This window comes from Scyliorhinus canicula, chromosome 1 (genome assembly GCF_902713615.1).
Source record: "Scyliorhinus canicula chromosome 1, sScyCan1.1, whole genome shotgun sequence".
NCBI lineage: Eukaryota > Metazoa > Chordata > Chondrichthyes > Carcharhiniformes > Scyliorhinidae > Scyliorhinus > Scyliorhinus canicula.
The window spans coordinates 20688933-20702150 of record NC_052146.1 but is presented as its reverse complement, the minus strand read 5'-3'; the positions used below and the strand labels follow the sequence as shown (position 1 = coordinate 20702150).

Genomic DNA, 13218 nt, shown 5'->3' with positions numbered 1-13218 from the left:
GTCTTGAATTCAGCTTTTTACCATGTTTGGACGAAGGCTGTGATGAGGTCACATCTGGCGGAACACAAACTGAGCATCAGCGAGCAGTTTGTTGCTCAGCGAGTGCTGCATGATAGTACTGTTGGTGGCCCCTTTCATCACTTTGCTGATGATCAAAAGCAGATTTATGGGGCAGTAATTGGCTGGGTTGGATTTGTGCTGCATTTTGTAGACAGGATGTAACCTGGGCAATTTTGCTGGGTAGATGCCAAAGCTGTAGTTGTACTGGAACAGCTTAGCTAGGGAAACGGCTAATTCTGGAGCACAATTCTTCAGGCATCCGCGGAAGATTGTGACCAAAGCCTATTTCCACTCTTAATTCCCTAGATTGGATTGGATTTATTGTCACGTGTACCGAGGTAGAGTAAAAAGTATTGTTCTGCACGCAGTCCAGACAGATCATTCCATACATGAAAAAACATAAGACATACATAAATACACAATGTAAATACATAGGCACAGGCATTGGGTGAAGCATATGGAGTGTAGTGCTACTCAGTGGAGAAATGTAGAGAGATCAGTCCATAAGAGAGGCATTCAGGAGTCTGCTAAGAGTGGGGAAGAAGCTGCTTTTTAACCTGTTTGTGTGTGTTCTCAGACTTTTGTATCCCCTGCCTGATGGAAGAAATTGGAACAGAGAATAACCCAGGTGGGAGGTGGGAGGGGTCCCTAGTATCCATCCGAACTGGATTGGGTGACTTTCCTCCCTTGAGTGCTGCCATTCAGTTGAAGACTTCCTCTTGCGCTATCTCCAGCTATTCAATGTCTCTATATGTTGCTCCTCTGCTGAGACACTGGCAGCATTCTCCTCTTTAGAGAAGACCAAACACTCAGTTAACACCTCAGCCAGGCCTTCAGTCTCGACCCACAAGTGGGACGCTCTTTTGGAGGGTGGGTACATACTTGATGGGCCAAATGGGCTCCTTCTGACTGCGGGGATTCTATTAATATAAAAGCGAGTCACGCCCACAAAGAACTCTTCAATACTTTTAAACTGGGCAGGTTAATGGTTAAAAACTGTGAGAGCTAGCTCCCCATTGGTTGGTTGTGGGTTGGCCAACCTGACTTGGCCAACTTTACTTGAAGGTGATTGGTTGATAACTCCGTCGCTGATTGGCTGCCCCCGCCTGTCCACGGATTGGTTGAACTGTTTGGCTCCACCTGATTGGTCACCCTGCCCTGACCTGTTGCTATGACACGGGGTGGGTGTCACCTTGCTGGGCTCCGGGGTGTTGCGGGAGGACTGGGGTCACGCTGTTCGGTTCCGCGCCGCTGCCTTACTGGCCGGTTGTGTTCGCCCGCCCGCCGCCTCCTCGGGAGAGCCGCTGCGCTTCGGGGCTGTCCGCCATGGCGATGCTGGCGGAGCATCAGTTCAAGCAGCTGCCGGCGGACAAGCAGATCGACACCAGGGCTTTCCTGGACAGCGTGTCTTACCTGCCGCCCTTTTTCGGTGAGTGTGTGGAGGAGGGGGTCCTGCTGCCCGGGGGAAGGGGGGGTCCTGCTGCCCGGGGGAAGGGGGGGGGTCCTGCTGCCCGGGGGAAGGGGGGTCCTGCTGCCCGGGGGAAGGGGGGGGGTCCTGCTGCCCGGGGGAAGGGGGGGGGGTCCTGCTGCCCGGGGGAAGGGGGGGGGGGGTCCTGCTGCCCGGGGGAAGGGGGGGGGGGGGTCCTGCTGCCCGGGGGAAGGGGGGGTCCTGCTGCCCGGGGGAAGGGGGGGGGTCCTGCTGCCCGGGGGAAGGGGGGGGGGGTCCTGCTGCCCGGGGGAAGAGGGGGGGGGTCCTGCTGCCCGGGGGAAGGGGTCCTGCTGCCCGGGGGAAGGGGGGGGGGGGGTCCTGCTGCCCGGGGGAAGGGGGGGGGGGGTCCTGCTGCCCGGGGGAAGGGGGGGGGTCCTGCTGCCCGGGGGAAGGGGGGGGGGGGGGTCCTGCTGCCCGGGGGAAGGGGGGGGGGGTCCTGCTGCCCGGGGGAAGGGGTCCTGCTGCCCGGGGGAAGGGGTCCTGCTGCCCGGGGGAAGGGGGGGGGTCCTGCTGCCCGGGGGAAGGGGGGGGGTCCTGCTGCCCGGGGGAAGGGGGTCCTGCTGCCCGGGGGAAGGGGGGGCTGCTGCCCGGGGGAAGGGGGGGGGGTCCTGCTGCCCGGGGGAAGGGGGGTCCTGCTGCCCGGGGGAAGGGGGGTCCTGCTGGCCGGGGGAAGGGGGGGGGGGTCCTGCTGGCCGGGGGAAGGGGGGTGGTCCTGCTGGCCGGGGGGAGGGGGGGGGTCCTTGCTGGCCGGGGGAAGGGGGGGGGGGGGTCCTGCTGCCCGGGGGAAGGGGGTCCTGCTGCCCGGGGGAGGGGGCTGGGGGCTGTCACCCGGGCTCGGCTGTCGCCGCCCGGGACATGGAGGGACTCCGAGTTCTGGGTCAACAGGAGACAACATTACCCCCCCCCCCCCCCCCCCCCCCCCCACCGTGTAAGAGGCGTTTCAGAGGGGACAAACCTTAAAACAATAATCAAATGGGGTTGGGGAGGGGGCTGGGGGCAGGGGAGAGAAAAGTGCTGGGGAGGGGGTGGGGGAAGGGGAGAGGAAAGTGTTGGGGGTGGGGGCAGGGGAGAGAAAAACAAACTGTTTGGGGATTGGAAAAAGGTGTTTGGATGTCACCTGAAACTCTTATAATACTGACTTGTGGGCTGGAAGGTTGGGTGTGTGCCTGGGTGTTGACGTAAGCCGAGATTCATATTTATGTTCAAATTCTTATTTTTCTGTGAGTTGAACAAATTGGTTTCTGTTTTGAAGTTCAGACTGCAATTTTTATTTGCCTTGTTTCAAAAGCTGTGAAACTAGAGATTTGTATTCACTGTTTTACTTCATGTCGATGGGACACAGCCAAACTGTTTCCAGGTTGCAGTTGCATTGCCAAGGTTTCCACTGAGTCGCCTAAAGCAGAAGGCTCTTTGTGGGGACCAGGTCAGCACCACGATCGGTCTCAGCATCCCAGGAAAGTGGGAATGAAAATCTGCTGTGCTTTTTTTGCCCACCCTGAAAGATTATTTCAGATGCGAGTAGATGAGCGCCAGGCTGTGGCCAGTGATTGAATATCTTGCAAATAACTCAACCCACACAATTTCACCCAACACCCAACCACTTGTTGATGTATTGTGATTAGTAACAGGAAAATTGTAATCCAACAAGTTCCTAAACACCTTTTGATAAGGAAAGGAGGAAAAATCGGTGATGGATAAATCTGAAATCAAGGAAAGGTCATTTTTGTTTTTACTTACTGTAGGGGGTAGTCCCACTGTGTACTGTGTCAAGGTGATCCTGTGGACACATTCACCTGTTGAACCCTATAGCAAATGTTTTAAGAGGGCGTGACACTGAAGTATAATGTGTAAGATTTAGCTGCAAGGGAGAAAATGTTGATTTTTGTTGTGTTGGCCTAGTGCTTTTAAAACAAACTTGCGTAACTCTAGAGAGTAGATGGTCAAGAGGCACCAGTTCAGTTGGGGAGTTGTTTGTGAAATGAAGCTAGTCAGTGGGATTGTCCAGCCTGGGTTATTTTATTTAGGCTTAATGTGTGCCATTCAAGATTTAAAATTGTCACTTGCAGATTGTGCAACAGATATCGGCTGACAACAACTTGCATTTTTGTTGTCCCTTTATTGTAGTCCCAAGGCATTTTAGAAGTATGGGGGTGAATTCTGCAAAAACAAAGCCTGAATGGACAATTAAAAGATCAGCTCTCTTAATAACTATGCATAATTTTAAATAAATCCTCAAGTTGGTGGGGAAGTAGTGCCAAAAGGTGGAGGGACATTGAAGAAGAACTTTAAGCAAAAGGGGGAGGGATGTAACTTTGGGATGCTGGGAGATGATGACTCAATGCGAGTGTGTGAGGAATGGGGTGATGAATGTGCAGGACTTGGTGCTAGGACAGGTGCCAAGGATAGATCAGTGGGGCTGTCTAGAAAGAACAGTGTCCGGGTATGTGCTTAATAGCTTCCTTCTGTGTGGTACTGACTTTGACTCTATAAGTTGTGACTAGAGTAATTCTATCTACAATCAAATAGGTAAGAGTCAAACAGTGATGGCCATCCGACCTAGTTGGACAACGGCGAAGGCGACGGAGGGAGGAGGATGGTGTGATCACTGTTAAATCTACAGCACGCAATGCAGATTGTTCTGGTTTTACAGAATATTAACTGTTGCATATTAAGTATTAGAATTCTAAATAGGCAATAGTCTGCCTGATGTTGTTTTAAAATTTATATCACATGCTTTCAAATAAGCAGCGTTCTCCACGTTGCACTATCTCGTCATCATTCTCTTTTCACCTTGCCATCACCGGTGACTAGTTTCTAGAATAGGGGGGATCCTATTCTTCAACCAGAAACTGCTCCTTTAATGCTCAATTGACAAAGTAAATTGTGCCATTTTAGAACCATCTAGAGCAGTGTTTTTCAAACTTTTTCCCCCAGGATCTGTTTTACCAACCGGCCGACCTTCGTGGCCCATGCCGGTCGACCTGCCCGACCCACCATTTTCTCTTATATTGTTTGCTGCTGGCAAAAATGGAGGAAATGGTTTTATGTCCCTTTGGCCCTCGTACACGCGCCTCCAATGGAACCTGTTAGATGAAGGTGAAGCCTTCGGCGTCGGAAAGTATGGAGTCTCTATCTGTCCAAAGTTCTGCATTTTTTCCCTGTAACATTTTTATCAAATTAAACCCTCCTGAACTTGTATAAAAATAAATGAAAAAAATAAAATGAATAAAATCAAACGAATGAAACCCCGCCGAACTTGTTAAAAAAAAATGGCTGCGGGTGTTTTGAAAAAAACAAAGCGGCCGCACTGCGCATGCGCACCACTGATCTGGCATGCGTGCGAAGTGCGGCCACCCTTTTTTTGCATGTTCGCGGCCATTTTGAAGGGCGCTTGCAGCCGGCGTTATTAAAAGCCGGGTGCTGTGGCTGCTACGCGCGGATTTGCACAATCGGGAACGCCATGACTCTCCTGACACCCGCCAGCGACCCACCCGCGGGTCATGCCCCTGAGTATGACAATGCCTGATCTAGAGGTTCCCAGGCTTCATTTCTACCCTGCAGAATTTACTTCATGGTACCGATGTACCGATCTGCAGCAAAAGTGTACTCTGATAGTTTAGTTGGTAAAGTTAATTGTCATGCACTACTCAGTTGTCATCTTCTATGATCACTCGGTAATGAGTATGATTGTCCCCCAACTAAACTGTCACTAGTCATGGGTTCTGTGGGTCAGAGTACAGGACACGTGGTCTGTGCGTGATCTTTTTGTCAATGCCACATTGAAGTGTTACAGAACGGCAAATCACCTGGGGATCCAGCTCCTCTGGGCGATCAGAATCCCTGATAGGAAAGTGTGCACGTCTGGTGAACAGGTTTGTACCTAGCTATGGCGCCTTTCATGTTAAGTAGTCTGCAGATGTTTACTGTCCAAACTCATGGGTGAGGTCTGTCCACTGGGATAAAGTACTGAGACTGGCACATGTGTAGAAATGCACCATAGCATTTTAGGGGAAAAAATTGGGGGATGGAAGAGGAGATCCTATTGTGTGTTTAATGTAAAGAATATAAAATAACTGGCAACGACTTTTTCAGGCAGTAACTCGATCCACAGCTCTGCTGATTTGTAAACCACTCTAGCTCAACTTCCTTGGCTATGCCTCCACTAGAATTGTTTGATTTGAATTACTGCTTGACAACCCTCAAGCTCATCTATTATCTTTTATTAATTATTCAAGGTGAGTTGCAGCACTGTGATAATGCAAATTTCCCAAGTCTCCTGTGTTGGATATACAACCTCTTTCATGGCGTTAGCAGTAAGTCCAGTCAACAAGAATGAGAAGTGTTTTAAAAAATCCTGTCAGTGCTTTAAGAACTCTTTTTAGCTTGGTTGCAAATAGTCCAGAGTTGCAAATGGAGCTGTACCGTGGTTAACACTGTTGCTTCACAGCGCCAGGGGGTCCCAGATTCGATTCCAGCTTGGGCCACTCTCTGCGGAGAATCTGCATGTTTTCCCCTTGTCTGCATGGGTTTCTCCCACAAGTCCTGAAAGATGTGCTGTTAGTTGAATTAAACATTCTGAATTCTCCCTCAGTGTACCCGAACAGGTGCCGGAATGTGGTGACTAGGGGCTTTTCAGAGTAACTTTGTTGTAGTGTTAATGTAAGCCTACTTTGGATTTGGATTTTGTTTATTGTCACGTGTACTGAGGTACAGTGAAAGTATTTCTCTGCAACCAGCTCAACAGATCATTAAGTACATGAAAAGAAAGGGAAATAAAAGCAAATACATAATAGGGCAACATAATGTCCACAATGTAACTACATGGTATCAGGTGAAGCATACAGGGTGTAGTGTTAATGAGGTCAGTCCATAAGAGGGTCGTTTAGGAGCCTGGTAACAGCGGGGAAGAAGCTGTTTTTTGAGTCTGTTGGTGCTTGCTCTCAGACTTCTGTATTTCCTGCCCGATGGAAGAAGTTGGAAGAGTGAGTAAGCCAGTTGGGAGGGGTCTTTGATTATGCTGCCCACTTTCCCCAGGCAAAGGGAAGTGAAGATGGAGTCAATGGATGGGAGGCAGGTTTGTGTGATGGACTAGGCTGTGTTCACGACTCTCTGAAGTTTCTTGCTGTCTTGCCGAGCAGTTGCCATACCAGGCTGTGATGCAGCCATAATAAAGATTATTATCAGAAGCCAGTCGAAGTCTCGTGAGTGGCTAGGGAACGGTTCCACTCCTGATTTACTATGAAGTGACTCCTACTGGAAAATATTTCCAATGGGGGAAGGATTGGGTTCGAATGAAATGCTCCCGTTAGTGACTCGCCGTTCAGTTCTCAAAATCGGGAATCGAAACCGCAAGTTGCAGGAAGTACCAAAGGATAGCCAGTATTTATAAACTGTAACAATGGTGCCTTCAGCATGGGAAAAATGGAGATGGTTGCAATTTAAGAATAAACTTTCCTGAGACTTTGTTATCGCTGAACAGTGATCTTGCTTTCAAAATGAAGCATTAGATATAGGAACAGGTAGCAATATTGAAACTGAGGCTAATGGTACTTCCACACTTAAGATCTCAAGCATCATACACAATGTTTTGATATTTATGCGCCACCTCTAGCAGTAACAGTTCCCTTTGTGCAGCATGTGCTCTAGTTAGGCTCCAGGGCAAAATTGGCAACATAGGAATTAGGAGCAGAAGTAGGCAATTTAGCCCTGCGAGTCTGCCACGCTATTCAATCAGACCATGGCTGATCTCTTCTTGCTCTCAAATCCACTTCCCTGCCTGTCCCCATATCTCTTTAACCCGTTTTCTCTCAGAAATATAGCATATATAGCGACAACAATTGGGGGGCAGCGCGGTAGCATAGTGGTTAGCATAAATGCTTCACAGCTCCAGGGTCCCAGGTTCGATTCCCGGCTGGGTCACTGTCTGTGCGGAGTCTGCACGTCCTCCCCGTGTGTGCGTGGGTTTCCTCCGGGTGCTCCGGTTTCCTCCCACAGTCCAAAGATGTGCGGGTTAGGTGGATTGGCTATGCTAAATTGCCCGTAGTGTCCTAAAAAGTGAGGTTAAGGGGGGGTGTTCTTGGGTTGCGGGTGTGGAGTGGATACGTGGGTTTGAGTGGGGTGATCATTGGTCGGCACACATCGAGGGCCGAACGGCCTGTTCTGTGCTGTACTGTTCTATGTTCTAACAGAAATATGCATATATTTATAAGTAATTGCACATGTACCTGTGCAACTTTCACTCTGGCATGACGGGCAGGCGGTGGCCAGATCTCTTTTTTTCCTTTATTCGTTCATGGGATGTGGGCATCGCTGGCTGGGCGAGCATTTATTGCCCATCCCTGAGGTCATTTAAGAGTCAACCACATTCCTGTGGATCTGGAGTAGCATGTCGCCAGACCAGGTAAGGATGACCGATTTCCTTCCCTAATGGACATTAGTAAACCATTTGAGTTGTAATGCCAATCGCCAATGGTTTGATGGTCATCATTATACTTTTTAATTCCAGATTTTTCTAGAATTCAAATTCCACCATTTATTGTGGTTGGATTTGAACCAGGGCAGAGCATTACACTGGGTCTCTGGATTATTAGTCACCTTTTGCAGCAGCCCATTAACATTCTTTCCTCCCCACCCCTTAACAGTTTCTGTTCCTAATGTTGACATGTCGTTTCACAGGGTGCCACCCGATACCTAACTAATTCATCATGTGCATGCTAAGTGACATGAATGCCTTTAAATGAATAGTGATTGGGACTGGAGTCCTGTCTCTTCATCTCCCAGGCCAGATCAGTTGAGGCAAGTTGCAGTGTGCCTTCCATTGTCCTGAACAAAATCAGCATGAATTTAGGGTCAGAATTTGAGGTCAAGAGGCCAGTTCAAATTGTATCATTAACATAATTTATAGGGAATTTGATAGGGAAGATGAAAGTGAAATACCTAACACAACTCGGAATTTTTGTGCGCACAAGCAAACAGACAATGTGCGGAAAAGCATAGGTGCTGACTTGAAATGAAAATTGCTTATTGTCACGAGTAGGCTTCAACAAAGTTACTGTGAAAAGCCCCTAGTCGCTACATTCCGGGGAGGCTGGTACTTGACCTATTCTTGTGCTATACAAATTTACACAGAAGATCATTCAGCCCATTGGGCCTGTGTTAGCTCTTCAATGAGCTTGACTCCCTTTTACTTCTATAGCCCTGCAAATTGTTCTCTCTTTTTTTAAGTATATCTAGATTGTTAAAGGTCTGCAGGCAGCTCGCCAGTGCAGACGTGAAGTTACCTCACACAGGGTAAGAATAGCTTGAAGCTGAGTGAAGAACGACCCAGAGCACAAGTAAAATTACAAATCCATCTAATTTACCATAATACTTCATCATTTAATGGCAGCAATTGGGGAAAATATTAGTCTATACTTGAAAGAAGGGACCGGGACTGGTTTGAGGATGGCTGACGGAGACTTTTGATGGGAAAGGTGGGATGGGCTTGTTGAAGATGTTGTAGGATACTGGGTTAAGTTTCTTCTTTTCTTGGGCGTTAGGGTTGAAAAAGGAGAGATTGATAGGGTACTTGGGAAGGGGGGGGGGGAAAGAAAGAGGAGTATAGGAAAGGACACCATGGTTTGGGCACTTGGGTGGGGAGGACAGGCCAGGAGGATTACATTTCTGTTTTTTGTTGGCTTTTTGGGTGGGAGCCACCTGACTTGTAATAAGGAGTAGGGGTTAGCCGAGGTGGCAGGTAGTCTGCAAGGTCGGCGGTGGGAGATGAAGGAGATATTGGGTGGGGAAGAGTGGGAAGGATTCAGGGGGGTAGCAGTGTAGAGAGCTAACAGTGATCAGGGGATTTTCTTTGTCACATCCTTGGGGTGGGGTTGGTGCCCAACCTGGGTGTGCCTGGGACCTAGAAATTTGCAATGAAGGCATGATTCATCATGGTCGTTTAAGGGGCGTCTTAAAAAATACTTGAATAGAATGGGAGTAGACGGTTTTAGGTTAGATGGGCAGCCTGGTCGGCGCACGTTTGAACGGCCAAAGGGCCTGTTCCTGTGCTGTACTTTTCTTTGTTCTTTCAAATTGGTGCAAGCCTGAAACACTACTGTATTTCAACATGTGTTATGAATCCCGTAGAGACTGTATTTAAAGAGAAATTCCAACACCCAGTGATTAACTGAAAGTAATTACGCTGTATGAGCCCACGGTTTAAAAATTAATTTGACAACACAAACAAGTAAAGGAAACAACTAAATTTGAAGGAAACCGCAGTCTCTCATATTTTAGCCTAAAATTCTCAATTAAATCTCCTCCTTTTCCTCATGACCTCCCAAGAGAGTCCTTGGAAATTTATCAGGCTCGGGCAGCATGGTGGTCCAGTGGTTAGCACTGCTGCCTCAAGGGTTCAATTCTGGGTCACTGTCCATGTGGAGTTTGCACATTCTCTCCATGTCAGCGTGCCCACCCCCCCGGAAACAATGTGCAGGGTAGGTAGATTGGCTGTGCTAAATTGTGCATGTGATCTACAACCGTTTTTTTTTTAGCTCAAAGCAGACTCTCTTTCCCTGCATTACTGAACTTGGGGCTTAGACTCAACAATCTTTGCCTTTCAGCTCTAACCTGAAAGATATTCTGGAAAAATCCCAGGGACGACTCCTCAGAATTCCAATAAAGACTCCATTCTGAATCATTCTTCTCTGTGGCAACACAATCTCTGATAGGTATTTACATTTAATAATGAGTGGTATGGTGGTGCAGTGGCACCAATGCTGCCTCACGGTGCCAACAACCCCGGTTGGACCCTGGGTAATTGTCCGTGTGGAGTTTTCACATTCTCCCTGTGTCTGCGTGGCCTCCACAACCCAAAGATGTGCACGGTAAGTGGGTTGGCCACGCTAAATTGCCCCTTGATTGGAAAAATTTAAAAATGTATTAACATTAAACTTTTTTTGCATCAAAACCAAACCACTACACCCTGAAATTTGCAAGAAAATTTAAATTTTTAATTCTCTTCCCTTGCTGTCTATAGTTCCCCAGCTAAATGAAGGCCATCTGCCATTACTTTAACCCTTCTAACTCTGACTTTATAAGTAAATGTAGAATCCTTTGAATTGCCTTGACTGGAGGTGTTCTGGCAATTTCTAAAGTCCAGCATTTTAATGACCGTGCCCATACTATGAAACTAGATGACAGTTTTTACCCACACTGATTCTCGTTAATTTGAGTTGAACTGCCGAAACCGACTCGTGCAGAAGTCACATCTTGTCGTACCTGCCAATTATAATACTTTTTAATACTGGGGTTCCATTTAAATAGAATGCATGAAATCCATATTTCTTACTTTTGGTGAATGTGGGAAAGTAAAAGCGGCTGAAGCTGTGTTTTCCTGGGCTATCTGACAATAACATGGCAGCAGAGACGCTTTGTGGAGCATTGGTGAAGACCTTTTATTTTGTTGCACAGCATAATGTTATTTTCTTTTGGATCAGTGTAAAGCGCATTGACCCTAGAGAATGAAACTGTTTCTATTTCACGAATCCATTGTCCACATCAAACTACCCAGTTGGGTATTAGTTAGTTATCCTCCTTGGCCCGGTGGGACATGAGGCCGCAAAATTCCTCCATTAGACCCCGTCTCGTATTGTGGCTTGTGCCTCACCCCATGTAGGTTCGGGCTCTTCCAGTTCAGTCACTACAGACCTACTCCGTGTTGTTTCTGGCCTGCCCCCTTTATGTTTCCCAGCTGGTGCCCATCTTACAGCAGTCTTTGGTAATCGCTCTTAGAACATCCTTACCATGTCCAAGCCATTTTATCTGGCATTTAATCTCAAGGAAAATTATGTGGCAGCCAGTCTTCCATATAGGTCCTCATTGGAAATTTTATTTGCCCATTAGATGTTACAGATCTTGCGTAGGCAACTTAGCCATGTCTGTCTTCACTATCCACCAGCGTTCCGACCCATATGGCAGGAGTGACTTTCCATTAATGCTATAGAGTCTGATTTTGGTCTTAAGACTACTGTTTGGACTTGCAGATGGTTCAAAGTCTGCTAAATGCACTTTTTGCAATTTGAGGCACTACTGGTGTGTTGATGGTCGTGTTTTGTGTTTTCGGCTTATTGATATGCAGAACGTGCTGTTTTGCATTCGTGCTGTGTCTGTCAGACATCTGGATGTGGATGTATCTTGAAGAGATGGGAGCAAGATCATCAGCAAAGTTGTGGTCCTCCCAAGTATGTAAAAAAGGTCTTCTGAATTCCCCTGGGATGGGGAATTCCAATTCCGTAACCCTTTATCCACATCAAGCAGCCCAATTAGGTCCAGTAGCACAGTTCGATGCAGAGATAAGTTACTGCATTAGAACTAGGAGCTGGATGAGGCAATTAGCCCCTCGAGTCTGCTCTGCCGTTCAATACCATTATGGCTGATCCCATCTCGGCCTCAACTCCCACTTTCCTGCCCGGTCTCCATAACCCTTCAACCCATAACTAATTAAAAATCTGTCTATCTCCTCAAATTTACTCAAATGTCCCAGCATTCACCACAATGGGGTAGTGAATTCCACCGGATCACAATCTTTTGAGGCAAGTATTTTCTCCTCATTTCTGTTTTAAATCTGCTAACACTTATCTTAAAACTATAACCTCCCATTATGGATTGTCTCACAAGAGGAAGCATCCACTCTGTCTACTTTCTCAATAGTATCCGCCAAAACTGCTCAATTTCTCTTCAAAAGACAAACCCCTCGCCTCTGGAATCAATCTAGTGAACCTGACCCCTACTTGCACCAGCCCAACCTCAGAAGAGTTTTCTCCCTTTTACTCTAATGATATTAGACATTACCAACTTGCACTTAATGATGAAACATCACAGCTTGCAGACAGCAATGTGAGCGAGGCAGTGGGTTTGTGAAATGTTCCAAGGATTATATTGTTTGGGAAGAGAGAAAGAGGGCGCTGAGCCAAAGTACAGCCATTAACGTTTACTTATAATGGCTGTTCGCTCAATTTTCCAATCTCTAATATCTACGGTACAGTTTTGGCTTGTGCCTTTGTCATGTGAGAGTACCTTTTAAGAAATGGGTGTTTATTACTGCAGTGATGTCAGAGTGGGTGGAGCTGGGCTGTCTGTCAGCTTTATACTTTCGTTTTAGGCTGTTTGCTGCAGGGTGTGTTTTAGTTTCATTTTCAGAGCTGGATAGCTGCAGTCACAGCCAGAAGGGCTATTAGTCTTTCTCTCTTAACCTAAAGACTGTAAATTGATCCTTTGGTGATTTAAAACTAATAACTGCTCTCAGTAGTGACTTTAACCTGATGTGCTTCTGTTAAAAGTTTTTTATTTTTTAAGTCTTGTGGATGTTAAAAGGAAAGCTTAAATTATTACTTAGTGTTGTAGTCTTTGGGGGTTGTATTTGAATTAATGTTTGCTAAGATGTTCACTATGTTTTAAAAAGGTTAACTTGAGTTCATAGAATAAAGATTGTTTTGCTTTAAAAAATACTTTTCCATTTCTGCTGTACCACACCTGCAGAGTGGGCCGTGTGCTCCCCATACCACAATCTAGTAAAAGTTACGGGTCAGGTGAACTCCATGATACACTTTGGGATTTTCTAAACCCTGGCCCATAACAACTTCCTGTTCAGCAGCAAGTGGAGGGTGTGCCGTGCTGCAGAAAATGTAGCA

The 13218-nt window shown here is 47.2% G+C and overlaps 1 protein-coding gene across 1 annotated transcript in view; it reads left to right on the top strand.

Annotated features, from left to right (window-relative positions):
• Positions 1–1267: 1267 nt before the first annotated feature.
• The window catches only part of gltpa (glycolipid transfer protein a), a 54767-nt gene continuing 42816 nt past the window's right edge, over positions 1268–13218 (top strand). Inside the window, exon 1 of the mRNA XM_038817024.1 lies at positions 1268–1489. Within this exon, the coding sequence (XP_038672952.1) occupies positions 1387–1489 (103 nt within the window). The 5' untranslated portion in view covers positions 1268–1386. The remainder of the gene's footprint in view (positions 1490–13218) is intronic.